The 25777-nt window shown below is 40.8% G+C and overlaps 1 protein-coding gene and 1 long non-coding RNA gene across 2 annotated transcripts in view; one reads left to right on the top strand and one right to left on the bottom strand.

Moving 5' to 3' along the window:
• Window positions 1-7477: 7477 nt before the first annotated feature.
• Window positions 7478-12140, bottom strand: LOC111927532 (uncharacterized). Its single transcript, XR_002863602.2, has 2 exons — window positions 12052-12140; window positions 7478-11219 (listed from the first exon to the last, which is right to left on the bottom strand). It is a non-coding gene; the product is annotated as an uncharacterized LOC111927532 (long non-coding RNA).
• Window positions 11694-25777, top strand: part of KCNK5 (potassium two pore domain channel subfamily K member 5) — a 34203-nt gene continuing 20119 nt past the window's right edge. Inside the window, exon 1 of the mRNA XM_023924398.2 lies at window positions 11694-12211. Coding sequence (XP_023780166.1) covers window positions 12026-12211 — 186 coding nt within the window. The 5' untranslated portion in view covers window positions 11694-12025. The remainder of the gene's footprint in view (window positions 12212-25777) is intronic.

Genomic DNA, 25777 nt, shown 5'->3' with positions numbered 1-25777 from the left:
CATGTGCTTGTCTTCAGCTTTCTTAAGCATATTATTTAAAACATTTTAAACAAAAATTATTACAACCACTGCACTCAGAACTAATTTTTCTACATTTTCACCTAGAATATCTCACACATGCTATTTTGTAATAAACAATCCACAACAACAGAGGATGAGATGTGTCTGCTCCAAAACTCCAGTTCTGAATACATCTGAACTTCAGCAAGTTCAAAGAGAAGCAAGTGCAATGAAACTCAGCCCATTTTAAAATGTGTTTTTTTTTTCCTGACTCCATGGGTTCCATTCATTTTCTTTGATACAAATTAGTTCTTACCTGGGGCATTTGCATTTATTTCTCTGAAAGACAATTTTAAATTGAAGCAGGGAGTGGGCGGAGCATCCTGCTAGCACAAGAATCAGACCTGGTGATTTAGAGAGAGATGGTGGTTCCTCTTTTCCTTGCTGGTTGAAGGGGCTCTCCTCATGTCACTGCTGCTCCTTCCTTCAGCTGGCGCCATGAGACTTCCTCTCCTTTTCCACACTTCTGCAATTGCCGACACCCTTCTGAGAGTACAGAGAGCTGCAGTTTCTGTCCTTGAAGGGAAGCATTTTTTCAGAACTTTGGCTGCAAAACACAGGAACCCAAAGAACTTGTGTATTCTCTGACCTTCTTGATAAATTTTTTTTTTTAGATCCTTAACATATGCTAATGCCTTGATAATTTCAATGTTTTTCTAGAGGAAAGGACATATTTGCTTTGTAAGGAAGCTGTAAGGAGCTTAGTAACCTCTATATAACAGATTCTTTTAACAGAATCTCTTTAATCAAGCATGCACAAAGTTTTCAGCAATAAGATACAAGGCACAGCATTTTTAGGCCTTGATCTAGTAAAAAGAAACTGAAGGCTGACAGGTTACTGCCATTTGGCAAGCCGAATGCTATCCAAGATACACAGAGTTCACTGGATGAAATTTCTCTATTTTTAAAAAGAAGTCAGCCTTGTTCAGTATTTCTGCAGTTATGAAGGCAGTGGCACAATCCTTTGGTAATGCCAAGAGAAGTCCTGCTGAGCCTGAGGCAGTGTGAATGAGATTCCCTCTGCTGCCACTCCTCCACTTCCAATAGCATCCTCCTGCACTCATCCCTGCCAGTAGCACCATAGTCCTGTGCCAGTGGCAGTCCCCAAGGTAGGAGACACCGCTAGCACTGCAGCTGCAAAGAGGAAGCTCTCCAGCCTGGGGCTTGAGCAGGTGGAAGAGAACCTACAGGGGCCAACATTCAAAGCAATCTTGTTAAGCAGCACACACCTGCCAGCAGTGGCATGCCCGGTGCATCTCCTCCATGCGTGATCCAACATGCCCAGTGTCAGACCTGGATTAGGAACTGAGATGTGGGCATGCATTCTCAAGCAATGATTCCCTCTGACCTCCTCCCCTCCCACGTGATGCAATCACTCGAGAGTCTTGCTGCTCCAGGCTTTTGACAGTTCAGAGGTCTGCAAAGTGTTGAGCTGGACTTGTTTAGTATTGCAGTTGAAATATATCTGGGACAACGGTTAAAAGGAGACCTGTCTGTCTGCAAGAGCTGGAGGATTTTAGAGGTATGGAGGGCTTCTATCCATCTCATACATAAATGGAATTTCTGAAATAATAATTGGGCTATCTCTTTTTCAGTCAGAGGCTTTTTGTTTTTTACTTGTCTTACTCCAAGACACTATTTTTTAAAACAATGTATTTGGTTCAGCAAGTGCACCTGGGAGTCTTCACCCATGTCCTCATAGCCCCTGTGCTCAACTGAGCCCTTTCACACCACACCAATGTCCTGTGCCAGGCACCATCTATGTCACAACGATCTATTAACTATCACTACACGAGGCAGACACTCAAGCAGGAATATTTCTGAATGGAAATTGCACTGTCCAAGCATGAACAATGTATGGAGATGGACCACTCAAACAGGACAGACTGGTGGTGTAAAACCTTTCCCTTTCCCCCTATTTAGTTGCAACCTTTATTATTTGTCTTTATAGTTCAGCAGGCAGAAGGGCTTTGACAGTCCTTTACAGAATGAGAAAAAAACCCAAAAAACCAAAACCTCACTCTTCCCAAATAATCTTTCATTGTCTTTAATCAAAATTTGCCTATGTGCAGAAGTGTAACAAGACTTATTTCCCACTTGGAGCCAACCTGAACATTAAGTGGAAGTCAGGTGTTGTAGAAACCATGTGATGGCCATGTACATAGGGTTGAAATACACTCAGTACTGTGCTGTGCACAGTCCTTCAGGGAGAAAGTCAGTACAAGGAATAAAGAATATATAGTATTACTATTGTTATCCTACACATGTATCTGATTCCACTGTCTTCCTTGTTGGCCCAGCAAGTGTTGACATTACAGCAGAGGCAGCTTACCCAGCTGGGGTCCTGGCTGCAGGACTAGCCATAGAGAAGATACTGTGAGAAGAACCAGGGTATGTGAAACTGCCTGAGCTCAATGGGAATAAGTTATATGCCTAAAACTGCCCCCAGAAAAACAATAAATTTTTTCACCTTTCTATTATAGAGGACTTCATAACTCAGCTTTGTGAATGTGACTGTTTCGGTTGAGGGCTTTGCATATCACAGGTGGCCCATGTTGGTTTCAGTGTATTTTTACAGGTGCCCAAAAGAGGATTTGTGAATTCTGACATATTGTCTCCCATATGTGAGACAATACTTAGTGTTACAGAAAAATATGACTTTTTGTGCCATGCATTCCAGTTCATGTGTAATCTCCCACAATCAATTTTACCTATCTTACCAACACGAAATTTGCATAGTTTTAAGAAACAAAAATATACAGGGAGCAGGGCAAGTCCTACTGACTTTTTAACTGTATGGCTGTGTAATATCTGCCTTTCTGTAAGCTGAGTTTAAAAGCTGGATCAGGTGTGCTGCAATCTCTTCTCCTACCCAGTCTGTTTAAAAGCAGGAATAAATGGTGTAAAGTGACTGACCAAAAAAGGCAGAGAACTGGATATGCAGCTTTAAAATTAGTTCAGGAGAATACAAGAGTCATTCTTTCCATTGTTATTTGAATGCACTCATTACTGCACAGTACAGTGTATTCTTTGGAAAAGGAGTGCATATGGGGGAACAAGATTGGACAGTGTTACAGTCTAAAGTTATTTGTTATTCACTCCGCAAGGTACAACTGAAAACATAATTCACTGCAGGGACTAACTGAAAGGCGCATATTGCCTGTGTGTGCATTGGCAAGCTGTCAAGGTGCTGCTGTGAACTCTTCCCTACCCTTGCTCCCTGGTCCTGAAGTGGGTACTAGACTGTCCTGAAAATCCTATACTGAACTGCAAAAGTCACACATGAAAAGACCACAAGGTTGTTTGATCCTTCCCCTTAGCAGTGCTAGATCCCATCTTTTATATTATTCAAGGCCTTTTAACTTTTTCCTTTATTTCTCTCCCTACACTACTGTTTGAAGATATTCAATCCTTCTATCCACATAGGACTTAATTCAAGCTTTATGGCTAAACCATGATCAGTGTAAACTATATTAGATTTCTATTATGGAAAACTGTCAGACTCAGAGGAATTCTCCACACAGTGGGGACCATAAGGAAAGGTTCAGATTTTACCTGGACCTTAAAACTTGTGATCTCTGTTCAAAACCAGATGAGTTTGCATCAAGGTTAAATGAAGAAAAAAACATTTCAGTTTAGCCTCCCCAGACAGAAAAGCCAATTTTTTTTCTGGAAAATAAAAATGATAGTTGGAGTATGTGTTGCTGGAGTATCAGTGTGGCCCTGTTGCTCACAATATCCTCAGCAAGGGCCTCCCATGGCAGCCAGCCTGCACAACTCTTCCTGTAAGCTCCATCCCACCCTTTCTTCCAGTGCCCAGCTTATGGCAATAGCAGTATCCTCACTGTGTCTTCCCAGTGAGGCACCACAGCATCTTCTCCCACTGTTCTGTACTAATGACAGGTATCAAAATCCCCTCTCTTCTTTACCTATGAAATCCCAGTAATGTCCTTCCCACACTGTTCTGTTAAGAGCTGTTAGATTTCCACACATTATCATGATATTCCAATTGTAATCTTCTCACATTTTCCAAGCAGTATGCCCTACAAGGAGTACACGTATAAAGAGAGGCAAAGGAATTTAATCTCTCTAAATGTCATACAAGGTATTTGTATACTCTGATAGCTGCAGAATAACTCATTTCCTGCTACTGAGAAGACATATTTGTTAGTTAATGTATAATTGTGTAACTAGAGCTTTTCTTAGAATTAGAAAGAAATTTGGGAGGCATGTCTTCAGTTGATACACGCAGGATTAATGATCTTGTCCAAAGTGCTTGTAAAAGACTAGTTTTGAGACAAGCCCAGAACAAAATAAGGCCTCCTTTATTAAGCAAGGCCACTGTATTTGCACTAACAGAAGTGAGCACAGCAGAAGAAAGATTTCTCCAACAGCTCATTTATTTATTTGGTTTAGACATTACTTATTTGTCATGTTTGAATGTCAATTATCTCTATGATATTATAATTATAATAGATATATAATATCTATCTATCTATCTATCTATCTATCTATCTATCTAATAGATATATAACAGAGATATTATATATCTCTATTAAGCTCTATGTCAATTATCTGTTCCTTTAGTCAAAATGGAATTTACATTGTCATTTGATTATAATAGACACACATTGAAAAAAACATAAAACATAGTTAATGTCAACTGGCAGGTTCTGGCCACTTCTGGCCAAAGTGAAGCCCTTTCACTTCTGTCTAGTGAAAGCAGCACAGTTTCTTCAACCCAGATATGGAAAATGATGTTTTTGGTGGGGCAGAGACAGATGTTGTGTGATCTGTCATAGACTTAGTACAATAATTTCAGCAAGGCAGTGCAAGCTTGTCCATGTGCTTGTGACACAGTGGCAGTAATGCAAGATTGTAAGCTCCAGACTACTTTTAGACTTATCTTGGAAAAGGGGGACTGAAGGGGTGGGGGAGCGTAGTTTCTGCAGGATACATTTCTGCACTCAGATACGGGCTGCGGAACTCAAATCTCTCTTAGGAAAATTAAGGGCTTCAGGCTTCTTGGTATATTGCCAGGGGAACCTTTACTTGGACAAAATGCTGCTGCTCCTCCTTCCCCTTTGAAAATTTCATCACAAAAGATGATGATGTAAATTGCTTTATAGGATCACAGACACACCTTTATTAATTCTGATTGTCACTGAATTGCAAAAGATTGGGGGTGCGAGTAGGGAGTAGTGAAGCAAGGGTAGAATATGAAGCAGACCTAAGAGCCAGGCTCCCCAGCCTGGAGTCTTTATTGTTACACGTGCCTACAGACAGTGAGAGCTCATGGCTGCTGAGCTGAATTAACATTTTGCAGACTGGTCCCATTATTTGCATACACTTCCTTGTTCCAAATAAATCTTGCAAAAAAACACATGCAGGGAAAGCACTGAATTTTCTGTCTTGACTGAAAAAATGCCACCTGCAGAGTTCACCCATCTGTTTATTGACTTGATCTTATAAAATAAGTGAATTAGCCCATTTAGTTTTTATTTCCTCCTCCTCCTTTTCCTCCCTTTTTTGCCTCTCTTTGGCAAAAGAAATAACTAATATTCAAAGGAAATGACTTGTGAAACCTCTAACAGGCTGCTAGCCATTAGTTTCTATAACCCATGCTGGCAATGCAGTATTGCCTGGGGATGTTCAGCCTCAGATGGTCCTCTTGAATGAACAAAAAAGCTTGGGATGTTCACCTCTGTTTGGACGCCCTTAGAGAGCACCACAGCCCTTTGTCTTGATGGGGTCTGTGTCTCCTCCACCATATTCTTCTTTCTCTCTTGCAAGCGCAATTTCTTCAGAGAATTTTGCAGATGCACAGGTTAGGAGCTGTCAATTCTTATACTCTGGGCCTTTCCTCAACTCTGCTTCTGGCCAGGCCTCCCCCACACCTCATTGTTGGCACCATTGTGAGTCTGACCTGAGTTACCAGGACTTCCCCATGAGCTCCCAAAGAAGAGCAGCAACATGGGTAATTTGAGTCTACTTCCATTCACTCACTGCTCCTTCACTTTCCCTGGACTCTGTTCCAGTTGTGAGACAGAATGATGAACAAAGCACTGCTGAGGTGCTACACAACAGGAGGAAAATATTCAGCATCTGACTTGCTTTTCCACCTCAGTTATGGGTTATCTTGCAATTGACTGTGACCATGCACACACACATCCCTACAAAGTCACTGAGAGTCAAGAGCATGGTCTTCACCATGAAACCTTGAAGTTAGGATTTGCAGGCAGCTTCTACGCTTAGAGCAATGACAACAGTCCTGGTCTTGACCAAAGCACCAGAGCAGGTGGACTTTTTTCTGATGCTCTAATCCAGTCACTTTTGTGCCAAGTTACCTCCCAAGAGTCATATCTGTGAGTCACCTGGATTTACCTGCTGAGTTTTGGCATGTGGGGGGCACCACTGGAAGGCAGTAACACTGAAATCCAAGTTCCTCCAAACTCTCTTAACACCATTCCTGATAATGGTCTAGGAGAGTATAAAGTGTAAGTTAAAAGCCACTAACAGCTTTGCAAGCCCTTCACTTGCAGAACAGCTGTGGGTGTTAGTACTTAGTCTTTGCTGTCTTCTTTCCCAATACCACATGGCAAAAGAGAGATCACAAAGAACCACACGACAGGCTAAGAGGCTGTGGAAGTTGACTATGCCAAGAACTCATCTTCTTCCAAAACTCCTTTAAACACATAAGGCATAGAGACCACATGGGCCATGACCCTTCTTTCATTCCAGGACACCAAGCACAAAAGCAACTCTTGTCCATAGGAAACAAAAATCTTAAAAATCCATACTCCTTTAACTGCAGGAGTAGTTACTACTTTAACTGTAGCCAACTCTATCTCTTTCTTTTCCTAGATAAGACTCAATCTAACCTCACAAGCTGTTGCTGCAGGAACAGGAGAACAGATGATAAAAAATATGATCCTTTTGAATGTTTTTTTTGGTGTATAACTGTCTTTGTTATCCACAAGGCTCTATTCACCCAAGTGGGAAAAAAAATAGCCACCAACCTTCCCTCTGCCAAAATTAATGTGCTGACTTTTTTTCCCTAAAGGGAAGAGTTAGGTGGGAACAGCTCTTCCAGGATGTTGACTAACAAAACGTAAGTGCTACGCACCGTGCATGGAAGAGAGCCCAGTTTGGATTTGGGAGCTGCCCAGTCACATACAAGGCCCTTCACTGCACAGCCTGGCACACAGATACACAATTCTGCAACCCAGCTGGGAGACAGGGGAGGCTAACAGCTCCCTGAATTCCCCCATATCATCCAGCACTGTCACATTCAGGCAGTAACACTGGGGAAGGTATGCGCTTCACGACACCAGATTGATAAAAGTTAAATTAAACTGGTTTGGGAAACAAGTCTCAGGACAATGTGCAAACATTCATCCATATTAGTACACACAAATAAAATTTAATTCCTTTTTAATGACACAAAAATAAGTCTTGACAGTGATGTTTTATGCAGCAAAATAACAAATTGTTGCATATTCACAGTATTTGTTACCATGGTGTTCAGCTATCCTTGAGAATATTATCTAGAAGAGTAATGTTCTCTGGGTATCATGGGGGTAAAAGCCAGTCCAGGACTGACATTGTACAAGTCAGTCTTTTTTTTGTAGAGCTCTATTCTGAAATGCTCAGATCACTGACATGAATGTCAGTATGGACTGCCATAAAGCTTCTGGCACTACCAGTGAGGTCATGGTGGAACAGAAAGAGAAGGCCAGAGTATTTCTTTTTAAACTGTTTTGAAGGAAAAATGTTTCATCATCCAGTGACTGGTATGGATGGCTGAGGAACAAGGCAGTCAAGGAAACAGATGCAGAAAAACTGTTGAAATACCTAGGCTTCTTCCTGATGAAGACATTTCTCTTGAGCACTACAGGTACCTCAGTGAAAAACAGATGATCCAAATGCATATTTTTCATTGAACATACTACAGCCATTCCATACAGGTATTGTACTCATCACCAGTTATTCATTAAGCAACATGACTAACATCTGTCATGTGGTGTTTGTTCAGTCATTATCTGTCCATGGGTGAAGAAGTCTGTTGCAGCGGTATGCAGGTTGCTTCTGTAAGGATTTTTACAATTTTTGTTATGATTTACTATGTGTTACTGTACATTCAGAGCATAAAATATGTTTTTGTAAATACTTAAGCCAAAAGGTATGAACAATCCCACGGATAATTTTTGCACTTTCCAAAAATACCTCATATAAAATTCAGCATCATCTGCAGACCATCCTTACTCTCTCTGTGTGCACTGGACTGCATGAAAGAAGCAAAACTGCTCACAATAGTCATGACCCCTCAGCTTAGTTAAACCATACATGGCTGGATGCCCAACACTTGAAGGCAATGCTGCATGGGTCTAAATTTCTAGAGTTTAAAAAAAAATGGAAGATGCATAGTTGACAGGCATTAGAACAGTCATCAACCAGCCAAAAACAGACTTCTAACTGAAAAATGGCAAAGGCTTGAAGAGAGGCCCATAGTTCATAGTCAGTAGAACATGCAGCCTTTGCCACTACATAACAGATTTCTTTTGCCCAAATGTCATTTACTTGCTCCATCTAAAACATTTTCTGAAATTTATTCATTCATTCCAGGCTGTCCTAGGAAACATCTGTACAGCAAATGTGTCTTAGACATAGCTTGGATGAAAGAGATTTCCTTTTGGACTGGACAGCCTGAAATAACGTCCTATGCAAATAATACAAATGATTGATACTTGTGGTATTGCTCACCACAGTGCTTTCCGCTGTTTCTCCCTTGATTTTTAATGAGATTTAAAAGCCTGTGAGTGAATAACCCCAGCCTTTTGATTAATTTAGCTAGCATGAAAAGCTGTGGGGCCTATGTGGCAGGTGCTGTGGGTTGACAATAGGGGTACTGTTTAATCCAAGGGAAACAAAGAGGAGAAAAGGGCCATGAATATGGGATCTTTTCTGAGGTCAGGTAAAGCTTTTTAGATCAGGAGGTACAAAGAGAGGCCAGCTACACAAAACATTCCTTATTACCACACCACTTGGCATGTGAAAGTATACCTTGTAATTTGTTCTGCAAAAGACTATGGAATCAAAGTGAAATATCTAAGTGCCTGAAGTTTGTTGATGCTCAGTGGATCACTTCTACTTGCAAGAATAGCTGGTTATGGTTCCTTGGGGAATAAACTATTCTTTTGGATGTTCCTCCTTACCAGGCGCACCTCTTTTAAACTCAGAGAAACACAAGGAGACAGTCTAACAACTGCAATAGCATTTCAACACAGGGAAAAATGGTATGTGATTTACAGATCTGTTTGTTTTTAAATACCAACTGACTCAGTCACTAGGAGTACTAATTATGCAATCGGTGATTGGAGTTTAGAGTGGAAAGTAGAAACGTTGAATCAAAATCACAAACTTCCTGTAAAATGCCTGAAAGCGTTTTTGCTCTTATCTGTGCTATATAACTGCAGTGCATTCAGGGTCATTCTTGTCATTCCTTGTACCTTTAAGACACTGTTTCAACATATAAATGGGCCTTTAGAGACTTAAAGACAGGTGGTGGAGAGTACAGTTTCAAAATTTAATCAAATACCTTCCAGTTACCAAGCACAGATGTTCAGGGTCAAGAACACACAAGTGTAGCATTGCTGTTATGTGTCAGCCTACTGCTGTTGCTGTTAAAATAACCTAATCACTTGCAGGTGACTGAAAAAAAGGTGCAAGAGTACCAAAAGGAAAATTATATCATAATTTGCCTACTGAAAGTTCTTCAATACTTTCAGTCACTTGCATTAAGTACTTATATACAATTTTTAACCTTACTTTTAAATCAGTAAGTGAGACAATGACAGATGCTCACATTATTAATGCGGCCAATGGCTTTTCAAGTTTTGTAAAGATCTTGGGCCAAGTGATAACACCTGGGAATAATTTTCATGTGCTAATTGTGCAACATGAAATTCTTCTCCTTTTAATTTAAAAAAAATTACAGCCTTTCAACTTCATGAAGCATTCCCCATTTTTGCTTTAATAAAAGAGAATAGCATAGTTTCTTTATGCATTTTAGAAATGTTTATTATGATGCTTTTTCCTTGCTATTTCCTCTAGTATATGTAATTTCTTTTAACTACTGAAGTTTGAAAATCCTTTTTTCTTTTTAGTGTTTTCTTTAAATAACTGGAAAATCCCATGCAAACACTGACCACTTAATGTGCTTGTGGATTTTGTGGTTTCTCCAGTCCTGCTTTTAGGCTGCGAGGAACCTCTTGCAAATGTATTTTTATTGAGTACTATATACATTAGTAGGAAGGACTGCTTAAGGACCATATGATTTCCTGGGGGCAATCTCACATGAGCATCCATTGGGCTTGATTCAAAGCTTTATATAGGTATCTCCGTATACCTTCTAACCAATGCATGTTCCTCTGCCTTATCTGTGGTCTCCTTTTTGTTTTCTTATACTCTCTTGTATATTTTGTACCTCTCTCTTTTGTCTTTTCCATTCTCCTCCATTCCCCCTCTTCCCATTTCAACTGTATCTGCATGGGCTTATCTTAGCCTCTTAGTCTGTGTACTCCAACTGAGTACCTGTACACCTCAAATCTCTTAGTGTTGATACCGCTGATATGAACTACTCTACTTCTTGAGTGTTTATTTCCTGTTGTGGGGGCTAGAGGAGGAAGAAAACAAGTTACCCCCACAAAAATAATGTTTATAAGATGAACCGTGTTCACACCAGAAGCACTTTTTCAGTGCGCATAACACATTTGCCCCATTTGCACACGGAGGGGCGAGGGCTTGTGCGTGGCTGCAACGCTGCTTCTGGAGGCTTCACAAACAGGGTGAGCTTCAAGATAGCTTCAGCGTGGAGGATGTTTTGAGCATCTTATGGAAAATTGGTGTCTCCCCCTCCCTCCGAAACACACAAACAGTGTACATAGAGATATTTATTGAAGGCATCAAAGGTATTTTGTTTCTTAAGATCTGTAATGCTCACGTGTGGAGGTCTCCGGGAACGAGTGACCTCTGCGGATGGACACCTTTTCTTCTCAGAGCTCCTGCTCACCTTCCCCCCACGCTTCCACGCATCCTGAAAAGCCACAGACCTCGTTTCACAACCTCCCGGCGTCTAAAATGAGGAATTCCCCTAAACCCTGCCGGCAAGAGTAAGAGTAAAACAAAGTAAAATACCACAAGTAAAATAAAATTGAGCGACGCTACCCCTTCTTACCCCGACTCTGGGGAAAACACGGAGAGGAAAGCACGGACAGCTTGCGGGAGCAGGGACCAGCCGCGCTCATGGGAAACAGGACGGGGCCCGGCTGCCTTCTCGGCCCCACACCCACTCCCGCGGGAAGAACGGAGGTCGCAGACCCGCTCCCCTTCCCCAAGACCGCCCCTCAGAGGAGGGCGATGTCGACGGCCGGACCCCATAATCGCCCTCCGGCTCCGAGGGGACCGCTCGTCCCAACCCAGGCCGCGGGGCGCCTCTCCACGGCGGCAGCGCCGCATGCGCGGGCAGGGGTGGATATGAGAGGAAGCGGGAGAGCACCAGATTCAAATCGCTGCTGTGGAGGGAGGGGAGAAAACTGGGGGAAGGAGACAGCCCGGGGGAGTGGTGCGGTGCGGAGGAGGGGGGAGGGGAGGGGAGGGGAAGGGAAGGGAAGGGAAGGGAAGGGAAGGGAAGGGAGGGGAGGGGAGGGGAGGGGAGGGGAGGGGAGGGGAGGGGAGGGGAGGGGAGGGGAGGGGAGGGGAGTTGACCGGACCGGACCGGACCGTGAAAGACGCTAAGGGAACGCGGCAGAAGCCGGGAGAGGAGCCACGGCGGACGGCCGGGATAGGCAGCGGTGCCAGGGGAAGGATAAGGGCGGCTTTGGGCACCGACGGCCGCAGAGCGGGGCACCCGCCCCGGCTCGCTCCCGCCGCGCTTCGCCCGCCCTCTTTGCCTACCGCGGGAACCATGGTGGACAGGGGCCCCTTGCTGACCTCGGCCATCATCTTCTATCTGTCCATTGGGGCGGCGATCTTCGAGGTGCTGGAGGAGCCCCACTGGCGTTCGGCTACCGACAACTATAAGCGGCAGAAGACGGAGCTGCTCAAGCAGTTCCCTTGCCTGGGCCAAGAGGGGCTGGACAGGATCCTGCAGGTACAGCAGGCGCCGGACGCCAGGGTTGGGGCCGGGGGGTGCCGGCGGCAGCAGCAGCAGGTGTTGACGGGCGCCCTGGAGCGGAAAACCCCGCGCCCGTGGGCGGGCGGGCTGAGGAACCATCCGGGATCCGGCACAACCCGACCGTGTCTGTGCCTTCACAAAGCCCGGTGGCGGAGAACTGTGCCTTGAGCGGCAGCGTTGGGAAACCTACGTTCCTAATCGTTCCTAACTACTTAATGATAGAGCCTTTAAATAGGTTTGCGTTGCCTTCTCTTTCTCTCTGAGTCTTAAAGGAGCTGGGGGTTGATTTCAGCTATCTGGCCCGGAGGTGCTGCCCGGGGAGTGCTCCCTCCCGCTGGTCACTCAACCGCTGAATGCGGCTCTTGTTTTAGCACCCCGGGTGATTCCTTCTGCCTCAATGGATGTTGTGTTAAGAGGAAGGGAAGGTGAACTCAAGTGTTTCGATCCTCTTATGTTTGGTCTGATTTTCTTCCCTCTTTTTTTTTAAATTTTTTTAATTTTTTTTTTTTTTATTTCTTCCTTTGCTAAATGCTGGAGAGGTGCCTGGGGGTCCCGGAGGTCAGTCGGGGTAACTGGGGGAAAGGGTTCACGGCTCTCACGGAGGGATGCTCCCAATTCTTGCGCTGTTACACTCTAGGAGACTGACTTTTTTCCAAGCCATAAGGAGTTGATAATCGTCCTATCTCGCTCATCTGACAGAATGCCTCTTCAAAACTAATTATTAATCGATAGCATGTATTAAATTCGAGAGCAATATAAACTTAGTGCCTTCTTATGGACGTGGAATCCGTTAAAATGTCGTTGCAAGCAATAGCGAACTATAAAACACAGTCTGCCCAGATATGTGGGGGTTCAGTGGTGACAATGAGCCATTTGGGACTTTCATTTTAGAAATGCTTATACTGGGTAGATTTTCTGTTCATTATGCTTTGGATTTTTTTAAAAAATTATTTTATTTTCAAATTCACTAAAAGTCTATTAAAATGCTCAAATACAGAAGAATGGCAAAGTGTCTTAGTAGTTTTCGTGGTGTAATCGAGACTGTTCAAGCTTAGAAGAGTATAGGTTCTTTATCCTAAAAGTTTGTGGTTTAAGTTCCCTTTCTTCAGTTGGTGGCTTCCTTATGTCTGCTTCAGATAGAAGAGCTTTTGGTGGCAGTGTCCTTACTGTTACCATCTTAATGCCCTGTTCAGTGTCCTTGTGGTATTTAGTGGAACAGGTGGATGGAGGCTTGAAACTATAAAGAGATGTTGGAAAATGAAAGTACATGCTATGTGTTTGGAATATGTTTTTGTTGTTCTGGAACCTTAATGAAATCTTACTCTGTTTTAATGTTCTCAAGAAAAAAACCTTGTTTGGATTGGGATGTGCCTGGCATGCTTAACTTGCTGCAGACATAATGCAGAGTATACATTCTGCCTCAATTTAGGATGAAAATTATGTTGGTATGAGGGAATCATTAGGGGGTTCTATGTTTGTTTGTTTTCTCCCATGATGCACATCACAGTGAATCCTGAGGTGGCAGAAAGTTAAAGTTTTCTTGTTTTGGGTTTTTTTTTCTTAAAACACAATATGACAGTTAAAAAATATGGAGGCCCTTCCCTCTTCTGTTATGGTGCGTGCCGCAACAAGATCCCGGAGAGCGAGCAGTGTTCTCTGTGCCCAGAGCACACTGTAGAAAATGCTGACAGTTTAAGACAAAGGCATGGGTTCTCGTTTGACAATTCAACAGCTGTTTTACTGAACACAGCCTCTAATAGGCGCAGGGACAAGAACAACAGGGTTTGGGCTAAGGGCACAGGGTTAAATGAAGGGCAGTAGGGGCGGATCTGATGGCCGAGGTCCAATAGGGAGAAGGGAAAGTGGTGCAGCGGAGTGGATAAGGGTTGGGGGAACCAAGGGGATAACAGGGGTGGAACAATGTGGAAAAACCGAGCCAATGAGGGTTAAGGGAAGGGAGAACATTCTAGGAAGGGTACATGAACGGTAAATGCGGGCTGAACAAGGGTGACATCAATCCACACACACTATCAGAATGCCAGCACCTAAACAGCACCAATATATGGCTGCAAAAGCCTGTGGGAACAAGGTTGCCCTAATCTAGAGGGGCATCTCTCCTCTCTTGCCTCTGCCCCTCCAGGGCTGAGGTATGACCACCCTGGTGGCAGATCCATGAGCCTCCACACCCTTCAATGCATTAGCCCCTGGTGATAGTCTCATACATGGTTTGAGGTTTCCCTCTGCACTTCCAGCTACTTTCCACATCTAGTCTTGCTGGTTTGATGATCCCACATAGATATTCTGTTGTCATCCTAAGATCAGGTTAGCTCAAATGTAAATGCCTTTATTTCACTCTTACTGGTAACTGCAAACTTTACTGCCTGCTTTCTTTTAGACTTATAGTTTTGTGCCTGTTCGTATTCTATGTAGGAAGTGATGGGAAAGAGGGGAGTGTGTCACATCTGACAGAGGACAATGGCAGGGTGAAATCAGTTAGCTGAAGCTAACTGTGATGGGGCAATCATGTAAGGACAACAGGATTCTGTTCTGAGTAAGCTGTAAAGTATACCAGAAACAGTCTTTGTAGCTGTCCTTTCTCAGCCACTCAATGCTGCTTCTTTTGGGTTCTGCCAAATCTTTAAAGCATTTAAAGCATCTCTTTCACAAATCCTTATCATCCTCTTGTCTTATTAAACCTCCAGATTTATTCTCTTGTAATAAATCCAGAACGTTGTTGATTTGAAAAATGGGCTTTTAACACTTCCCCACCCATCCTCATCCCCACTTCTGTCTTGTTCCTCTGAATCTCGTCCTTTAGCTTTCTCCATGGACTCCCTAAATTGGTTCTTGGGATTTTGCGTGGTTTAACTCATTTTTCTGCTGTTGTTTCTTTTTTTAAAAGGTGATTTCATCTTGAAGCCTTTATCTTTCACTCTGGTTTTGGTCCCTGCTGATGCTCATGTGACTTTACAGAGCCATGTTGAGCTTTGCCGTTACTTCTCTGTTCTGTTTAAGAACCCCATTTAAAACATACTGGATAAAGTTCTTCGCAAATATCACAAACTGTAGAATTTTAAATGGGTGTTGGTAAAGTGAAAGGATGCCAAGAAATGTTCAAGTTAAACTAACAGTGTTTCCAGAAGGAGCCTGAAAGGTGACAAGGACTGACTTATTCAGAGACTGGTCTCTCTGCTGACCTTGTTCCCCACCCAGGTTAGCTCGTGTGTTCCTTTAAGCCAAATGCTAGCTGTAAGTGCAATGGAAACTGTGTGGAATGACTACAAAGCTAGATCTGTAGCTTGAAAGACAAGTAGGTTATCAGCACAGATTCTCAGCTCACGTACAGACCAGTATCCCTGTACCAACAGTTCAACTGATTATGAAGTGGTCTGTATTTGGTCAAATACTGTCTAAAGTTTATTTTCCTAATAAAAATTTCACAATATATTACAGTAGAAATATACAACAATAAATGTTTATTGAAATCTGTTTAACAGACTTGTGGAAATTTACAAGCTGAGTATTGTAGGATATGCTAAAAAGAAAGCCTTTTCCCTTGACCCTGAGAAATGCTTAAAAATAAATTTGCTTAAAAGCAACTTTAAAGAGTCTCTCATATGAAGAATCCATTTGCATTTTGTACCATAGTACTTATCATAATTCTAAGGGCTAAAGAAAGTAGTTAAACACTTCTTGGAATAATGCTACATAGACCCTGATATTAAAGTTGATTCACCCTAGGCAGTGTATAGGCTGTTTTCTGCCTGTCCGTGTTCTTCTAGGTAGACCTGATTGCTCAAATATAAATGTGGCTGAGATGTCACATTATTCACATTATTTAAGCCTCCAAAGATCCTTAACCACAATTGTGTATTGGCTCAAGGAACTTGTGTAATCTCACATCTCTGTGTACAATTACTTTGGAAGAGAAATGTCTCATAACTCTTTGGAATATGTGCAGAAATTAACATTGTTAGTATTAATGTCACTATACCTTATTTATTATCATTGTAGAATCTTAAAAGTCATGCAACAGCTTTGTCTGTTGATACAAGTCTACGGCTTGTCTTTGCCATTTGTTTCAGTGGCATTTAAGTCCTGGGACTCTTTAGGAAGGGCAGCAAAGCAGGGATCCAGTGATAACACCTTTATCTATGCTTCGGTAGGAGGGAGTTTGGAAGACTGAACCAAATATGAGGTGACTCAGTCATTTCCCTCTTCTCCAGTTCCTTACTTTTACTCTTTATTGCTCCATCCTGGTTGTGAAACATCAGCTTAATGATAAAGGAGCTATTCATGCTAGGAGGTGCCCTCTTGACCCTCATGTCTATTCACATGAACAAAGGTTTGCCTACCCTGGGCGATGTCTTATTTACCGGAAAATACGATATGCTTCCCATTGATAAACATCAAGGCTAGTGAAAAGAAAGGGAATCATTTGCAGATGAGTGAAAATGGTTACTTTCAAAACAGCAGTAAAATGAACAGAGAAAATGCGGGCTGTGTTTAAGGAAAGCAGACAAACATACAGAGTGTGAGAACAAATAGTTCAAAAAAGAAGTATGAGAACAAAAAGGTTGACGTCTTTATTTGAAAAGCTATGATGGTTTGGCATTTAGGAAAAAAAAGTAGAAAAGTTTAAAACCACCACAAAAGCATACAAGAGTCTAAATGGGCTTGAGATATAACTTTAGAAACCTAAATGAAAGCCTTAATGCCCAGTGCTGTGAACAAACATTTTAGAAGACTTTTAAGGATAGCTGCTGGAATATACATGGCATGTGGTTTATGTTAAAGGAAGTAACAGTTCAGTGCTGTAACAGTAGTTTCTCCCCTATTTTTTAAAGTGTCTTCATTTTCACAAGTACCTATAGGTTCATTTCCAGGATTTTGTTTTGTGTTTGAAGATGGTGAAGCTTCCTTCTAGATTTGACTATTTTTGCAATTTATCTTAAATTGTGAAAATTTTAACATATCGTGGTTCTGAACATTGTTTCCCACATTGCTTTGCCTTCAAGCTGCTACCTGAAGGTTTAAATCTATGTGCAATACTTTTGAGAGATTCTGCAAACTAATTTCCTTAAAAACTTTAACTAGGTTTTCAATGCTTTGTTCATTTAACAGAGATGGTGGCTTTTGCTTAGGCTTTGTAGAGTGATTTGGTTTTCAGTGTAAAGTTAATAGAGGCATCTTTTTCATAGTATTTTCCTTTCTTTGTGTTCTTCACAAGATGCATAAATGATATTCTTGGGTTTGTTTGCTCTTTACCTTCCTGATTCCTTCCATTGAAGATATTGAAGGTGGGGTGGATAAATAGGGGACTGAATTAATTATCTGGAATGCCAGTTGACTTGTCTCTTTCAAGGCTAAGCCTTTTCCATAGGCTGAACAAAGTAAAGCATCTTTCAGACAAGGACAAGTGTCTTTCATTCTGACAATGAAACAAAGTTGTTAACTACTTCTAGTATCTTTCACATAAAAACTTGACAGTGTAAATTAAGGCTTATGCTTGTGAAATGGGTATTCCTAGATTTAATTTTTTTTTTATATCTTTATTATGCATCCTCTAAATTCAGCAGGTATTAACTGAGATGAAAATATAGGATCACTGTCCATGGCTGACTAAGATGCCTGAGAGTGTAATGGATATTGCCACTGCAGCATTAGAAAAGAATTGAAGACAGGCAGCACAGAATCATTTAGGTTGGAAAAGACTTGTGAGATCATAGAGTCCAACCTTTGACCAAACACCAACTTGTCAAGTGGACCCTGGCACTGAGTGCAATGTTCAGTTATTTCTTGAATGCCTCCAGGGATGGTGACTCCATCACCTTCCTGGACATTCCATTCCAATGCTTAACAACCCTTTCTGTAAAGAAATTCCTCCTGATATCCAGCTGCATTACCCCACAGCTTTTTTCTGTGTGTGTCTACTTAAAGCCAAATGTAAACAGGCATGCTTTTCTGTTGTGGGTTTTTTTTTTGGGGTTTTTTTTCCCTGTTTAACCATTAAATTGTTTGAACTTTCTTGTACCATAGTTAAACAAAGCTGATAGCGCATACACTGTCACTCTGATGGAGCAATAGCAATCGATCAGAAGCTATAATTTTTCTGCTATGGGCTTTTCCTTTTTCCTATTATGAACTCAATCCTTGAGTGTTCCTAGTATGCTGTTATTGTGTTACCTTAGAACAGAATGTTTGTGTTACCTTACATGTTACCTTCTGCTACTAGGTGTGTTTTTGGCAAGCTCTGCTCTAGAGACCATGGCATGCAAGTATTTTTGCAAGTTATCAACAACTTGTTCTATGCTTTGGTTCATACTGTTTATATGGTTTTTGCAAGATACCTTCTGTATCCAGTGAAGATACAGTGTAATGATGACTTCCTACTGATTTCCTTTATAAAAACAAATTGATGTTTTTGCTATTAATACTATTTAAACACAATTAATTGCTTTTCTTTTCTCTGAATGCTATTGGCTTTCAGAACAGTTATATTCTTTGCTGGTAGTGCAAATAGATGTCAACATAGTAATATACAATCCAGAAACAAGCTGGAAGTGACAGTAAATAATCCGATCAGCTGGGGAGCAAAGGAGAATGCTTTTGCACTTTGCTACTGTGAATCTGCTGATCACAGTACCTATGATTTGCAAAGTTTTTGTTTTGTCCTGGCACTTGTTTGATTCTACGGATTGAATACACATGAACGTGTAGTTAAATTTCTTCCTGGAGTAGGTTGGAGTACTAGTATGTCTGGGCTTTGTTTAGTCCAATCTGAGACTAAAGATCACAAACTGAGTCTGCTCTGTAGTATGTAAGACTGTGGTAATAGGGCAAGCGGAAGAGTTGCACACTTCAGTTAAATTAAAATCCCACTTGTGGTCAAACCTGAAGCACCTGTGGTGCTGCAGACCACCTCAGGAGTACCACACTTTGAGGCCAATTGAACTTTTAAAATAAGCATGCAATATGTATTCTGCATTTTTGCTAGCTCTGCCTGCTGAGGAGCTTTGTCTTCCTTTATTTTCTGTCTTGATTCTGTCAGGTCATCAGCACTGCTGGTTCTAGCATTACTGGATCATTTCTTTAAACACTTGAATTGTGGGCAGGAGAGATTGTTCCTGGGCATGCATTACCCTAGTCATAAGATTGTCAGATAATGGCAGCAAGTGAGTAATAGCTGATGGAACTTGAAAATAATTCTGCAAAGGGTTATGAAAGTCCCAAAGTAGAAAGCATAGTCGGATATGATACAGTATTTTTGGCAGCCTGGCTAAAATACCAAATTATCAGTGATGACTTTTCTGTGTGACCTCCAAATGCTCATATTGCTGCTCCTCTTTGCTACTTCCAGCCTACTCAAAAGTAGTAACAGAGCTTTGGAGGAAAGTTGCTCAAAAATCATGTTTGGTCCCTCACTAGAGAAACAGTGGTTTGTAAGTAAGTTAGTTCTGGCCTGTAATAGAAGTAATTGATGAGTCTCCTCCAGGCAGAAAAGAAATAAGGAAGGTGTTTGGAGCCAAGCAGCTGAACAAAGAGAAGGGATCTAATCATGTTCACTGTGATATCAACTTCTCCCTCAGCCTGTCTTGCATTAGTTTGGCTGGAATATTCAACCTACCACATGCTCAGCTCTTACAGTTGCTGTTAACCAGCTACAGACTGTAATGCAAATATGTTAAAATCAAGTTAAATAGTTGATCTATGATAGTCTATGATTGGCAGTTAAGGCTTCAGGCCTAAGTTGTGTATACGTGACTGCAGAATGACCAGAGGGCAATCAAAACTTGCCTTGTTGGCACAAGGGTTTTTGAAGGGCATTGGAGTTTGTGCTTCACTCTTTCTTATTTTTATCAGTGCACTCTAAAAATTTTTAACCTGTGTCACTATTAGTTTCCCTTTTAAAATACTACTTGTCCACTTCCAAATTTTTATGGAATTTTCAGGTAGAAGGCAAGGGAAGGGAAAGAGAGCAAAAAATTTTGAAGTTGCTTCTGTTTAGCAGGAAACCCAGTAGTCATCTTCATTGTGTCTCTATTTGTGTCTCTTTGTTACAGTAATACTAGATTTTCAGGTAGTGTCTTAACTGGATTTTGACTATATGATAACAGTGCTTTTTTGTGAAGTTGTTACATAGTCTCTGCAAGGTCCTAAAGTTGTCGGCTTGATTAATAAAATGAGAATAGATGTCTTTATCTTATATTTAGGGGAAGTAAAACATGAGTCAAACTTTGAGAGTGCCTTGGCTTTATTTGCATGTTTTAATAATACTTGTTCAGCTCTGCTACAATTAGACATTTGGTTACTTGGACGGATATCCTCACAGCTGGCTGGTTCTTGTCTCCTAGTGGAGAAACACCGTCATAAAGTAGTTTCATGCTAGACATTAGCTAGGTGCTTTCAGCTGAATTCTGTGAATCGAAAAACCATCTCACTTATTTGAGGTAACTGCAGCTTTTCTGTGGTTTTGTTGACTCCCTTAGCGTCTTGTGTGTGAGCCACTTTTAAGCTTGAGGGTTCTCTACTTAAAAATGTGCTTCCTCTGTCTCAGCTTCTGAGAAGGTAATAGATGCTGCTGAACAGTCACAGATGTCAGTTGCAGGAAATCCAGGCTAGGAAGGAAAAGAGTAACAGAAGGCAACAACTATGGTACTTCTGCCAGTTGATCCCTCTTGCCTTTAGTACTGAAGCAAGAATATGACAAAGTAGTTTGGCTTTCATGCATCCTCAGGGATGGGACAGTTGAGAAGTGATGGAGCACAGAGTCTGTTAATTACCTGGCACACATCAATGTGTACATTACCCTTTGCCTGCAATTTGTATTGTGTTATCTGTTCATGGTAACTGTATGTAAATGTAAGGGAAAATTTTGTTTTTGTAAATGGGAAATGTATGGGAAATTTTGTGAATCTGAAAATGTGCATGGTTTGGTAGTCTTAAAGTGGAAAGATTTTTCAGCTGACTAAGCTTACTTTTTCACTTAAAATTCTTTCTGCAGGATATATGCAATTTCTAGTTTACCAGTGGGGTTTGACTAGGAACTAGATGTGATACAGGACTGAAAAGATTATTGGAGAATTATTGAAGGTAGTATCTGTTCTGCTTTCTGTCAGTTAGTAGCTGGAAGAAAGCCCCTTATGTGTACCAATTAATATAGTGCTGAATGTATTAAAATAGCAGAAGACTGTGTTCCAGTGCATGTGTTGTGTGTGTGGTTTTTAATGTTATACAATTGCTGAAAAAAACCCCTGGGGTTTATATATATGCTGACACAACTGTATTTAAGAAATACTCTAATGCACAGCCAGCTCTTAGCAGCAAATTGATGTTATTGCCAGACTAATTCACTCACCCGGCAGAAGTAGAAAAGGCAAACCTAGCTATTACAGGTCTGAGAGTGTCTAGGTCAGACTGTTGCGTGGTCTGTTATCTCAGGTACTGATCACACTTACTTCTAGCCTGCCATAACTGTGCCAGCAGATCTCTGTATTTGAAAACATTTGTTCAGAGCAGCCTCCACTTTTTCCCTAGTCCTCCTCAAAGATTAGTCTTGAGTTGATCTAGTGTTGAAGAGATTTATGGTAAGTAACATAAAAATATTTTATTTTAGGTTAAGCCCTGGATTAAACTAAATACATAATAACAGAAATCTCAGAGCTAAGAGCCTTTCTGTGTCAGGTTTTTTGCCCTTGTTAGGCCCCTTAAGATAAACCCATCACCTTGCTGTTATTACAAAGCACTCTGTCCCTGTTGACATTGGAAGTATGCATTGCGTTGCCTCCTTGTCCTGCTGCCTAATAAAGGAATGATATAGGGAGATAGATTGGTGTGGCTGAGGTTATGTAAAGTTTTTGGTTGACCCTGGAAGGAAACTTGGTTGTTTGGCTTAACAAGGTGGTTTAGTGAAGGTACTCCCCTAAAGAGTTAATAGCCAACAGTGTCTTTTTCTTGTTCCTGTTCTGTAGTCCAAAAGTCTACCTGATTAAAAATGTTACAAGTAGTCCTCTGTTTCTACCCAAGTCTGATCACTTTCAGTGTGTTTATTTGATGCTGTTGGGACAAGTAAGACTTTTATTGTAGCATGTGTAAGCTCACTGAATTGTCAGTGAATTAAGTTGTTTTACATGGACCTGCCTTTTTTTTTTTAGTACCCGTTTCTCCTTAAGATAGGTTGTCAAATAGGAAATAAAGTGTGTGATGGTACTAGTATGCTTAGGCAGCAGCTTCTAGCATGTCTTCAGAGAAACAAGACCTTTAAAGTTGTACTGAAATTTGGGGATGAAAAACAAAAGTGCTTGTGAAACCAAAAGTCTATGACATTTTCCTTCTAGTGCCTAAGAAACTGAACAGTTTTTAGTGTTCCAAACAAGTAGCTTTCTGTAAATTTCTTAACCTGAAGCATATTTTAATGGGAGAGAATATAGTATGCAGTGTTACTTTATGCTCCAATTCACTCACTGAGCTGAAAATCTAATTTGACCTCTGTAAACAAAACTGTCAAGCTTGGATCACTTGTGTTTTGATTTGTCCTAATTAACTATTCTTATACACTGAGATTGTGATGGGCTGGGGGGGAGGGGGTGGCAGAAAGCTTCATTTTAAGCTCAGTTTCCTCTTCTACTTCTCCTGTGTAATGTCAACATTTGCTGTCCAACCACACTGCATCTAGTAAATTCATCTCAATAAACTGTGTTTTTATTGACAATAGGACTGTTTTGGTTTCATTTAAATCTAGTTAAATCAATTGCAACTGAACTGAAATGTATTATTTTGGAAACAGCCTGCTGCATGGGTTACCATCTGCTTATGCAATCAGTACCAGCTCTGTTGCAAAAGTCTCATGCAAACACTCTGGTTCTAACCATGCCTAACATAGGTCACCAGCTGGTGTGAAGACTTGATTAAACTCTTGACTCTTCTACTTCCACTTTCTTATCTCTGAAATGGGGACAACAGCATTTTCCAAAGCCCTTCTAAAGGGGAGTTGGCTACATTAGTCACCATGTACGTATTTAGATAGGAAGGAAGCCTAATCTGGTATTATAGATTATTCCAATGTCTCAATTTCAGCTGATGCAACATAAAAATTGTTGAAATACTATTTTTTTCTTTTCCTCATCCAAGGCAAAGTTTGTTATAAGCATATCTGAACAGAAGTCCACAAAATTAGCTATACTAATGAAAGCTATGACATAGTCTGGTAGGCTTTATTTCTGAATGATTGTGGGCCAATGAAAATTAGGGACACTTAGCATCTGCAGAACAGCTCCAGTTCCCATGCAGCAATAACTTTTAGCTAATTTGCCTTCAAAACATGTCTATATGGATATTAAGAAAGTGGAAAGGAAACATTTCTATTACTGCATTAATCAAAAGAGCAAGGGAATGCTGGTAAAGCACTGAATATGCTTTTCATCAAAATAGTTTATTGAATCTATAATTCACTATAAACTGGAATCTAGTCCTGAAATTAATAGGGGAAAATTCCATATAGACTGCTAAATTCTGTACTCATAATCTGTCAAAAAAGCCAGATGCCTCTTCAAAATGGTTGGTATTTACATCCATTGCACACAAATTGAAAGGAGAAATAAAATTAAGCAACATTAGTTTGCTCAAGCATAGGATCTGGAAGTATCACAAATAGGGAAGCTTCAGTATTCAATTCTGCCATGACAAAATAGTTCCAGTTAACTTATTTGCTGAATTAAGAGTTTCACTTATTATTTAACTGTGCAGAAAGTCACAAAAAGGAAATAACCTTGTTGGTCTCTTTCCATTAATATCCCTCACATTGTTTGCCCTATGAATTATGGCTTCTAGGAAAATTAACTGCCCATGCTATACATCATACACAAGAAAGTCTTAAACAGTGTATACTGTAAAAATATTGACATGCCTCTAAGAGGTTAATTTCCCTACAGATTAGGCCGTTTTTTCCAAAGGAAACAGTAACACCTATTTGTATGGCATAATAGAACTCCAGTTGTTGAAATTGTTTTTTTATGGACTCTTACCACCTAAATCTCAATGACTTTATGTTTCACTCTAAAATAGAAACTACTTCAAAACTTGGGGGGTTATTGCAGAATTAATTAATTCTCTCATCACAGTAGTTTACCCCTAGTCTTCTTTTTTACAGATCTGGGACAGGAAGTCCTTAATCAAGCATGTTGTTAGCTAGTCATTATGTCAAAGAGAAATTAGCAGCAGGACAGCAGTGGTTGGTAGTGAGGGAAAGCTTTATTCAACTGTAATGGTTCAGTGGTTCGAATTAGCCAAAATCCCTCAAAATTCTCCATGTAGCATCTTACAACTGTTCGGTTTCTGATCAGTGGTGTTAAGTTCACTTTCTCTTCAAGGCTTGATCACATGCTTGATTTCCTGGTATGGAAAGAGCAACAAATATTTCCAAAGAGCTAACTACTCTGTTTCTCTGTCAGTTCACATGAGCAATGCTGGCTTGGCCTCAATTCGCTTTAGTGAGGAAGTGTACTTAAGTCCAACCCTGTCTGGCATGAACATCCTTCTGTGATTTTATTCTTGAATTTTACTGCATGAAAAATGAAGCCTCAGATTTGGGACATTCTTTTCAATAAAGGTAGTTTGGGAAAGCAATGGAAATTTTGAGGATGGAGAAAGGCAAAACATAGAACTCATTGCAGACCGTGAAATCAATAAGCAATATGCAAATCATGTCGAGGCAGACTACAACAGATTTCCACAAACACTCATATGCACAATGTGAGGTCCTTTTAGAAAACACATATATGTGTTTTGACTGAAAATGTCTTATACTGCCTATTTTTAAAACACTGTTTTGTAAAATAGATGCTTGTGATGAAAAGCTGCAAAGACAAATTCAAGTCTTGCATTGCTTCTTAGAAAACAACAAAAAAAATTATATAATGGTTTGGAAGGAGCCTTAAAGATCATCCAGTTCCAACCCCCTTGCCATGGGCAGGGACACCTTTCACTAGACCATGTTGCTCAGATTGGTGTTCTGTTTCCATTGTCAGATGGAATATTTTCATGCAAAATTTGCTTAATCCAAAGAGGACAGTTCTTGTGTTATGTCTGTAGCTGTAGACGTAACAGCCATCTGTAAACCTTCAGTAGAATTGCACTTGGTACAAATAAGGACTACAAATTATCATTACAAAATCAGTTATCTTGACTTGTACTTCTTTTCAATGTGGACTTAAGGCTTTACAAAGTCAGTAGGGAAATGCATCTACTTTGTAGAACTGCTAGTATATTCAGTAAAGGAAATTTTATGTATTCTATATGGCTCAAACCTTACTTGAAGACCTTCTTGTTTGAAGTCTGTCAGGAGAAAAAATAATTCAAGCTTGTGTTGCAAAAGTATTAGTCTTCTATTTATCAGTAGAGTTCTTTCTTTCCGAATAATTTGGTTTGCTCTTCACCATTTATCTCTCAGGCACTCAGCATTGTGTCCGTCCTTGAGGAAGAGCTCCTACATGTCTTTGAATGGAGCCACAGATGGTAAAATGAGTAAACACTTCCTCCCAACAT

The sequence above is a fragment of the Cyanistes caeruleus genome, chromosome 2 (genome assembly GCF_971803275.1).
Source record: "Cyanistes caeruleus chromosome 2, bCyaCae1.hap1.1, whole genome shotgun sequence".
NCBI classification, from domain to species: domain Eukaryota; kingdom Metazoa; phylum Chordata; class Aves; order Passeriformes; family Paridae; genus Cyanistes; species Cyanistes caeruleus.
This window is presented reverse-complemented; position numbering and strand designations above follow the sequence as displayed.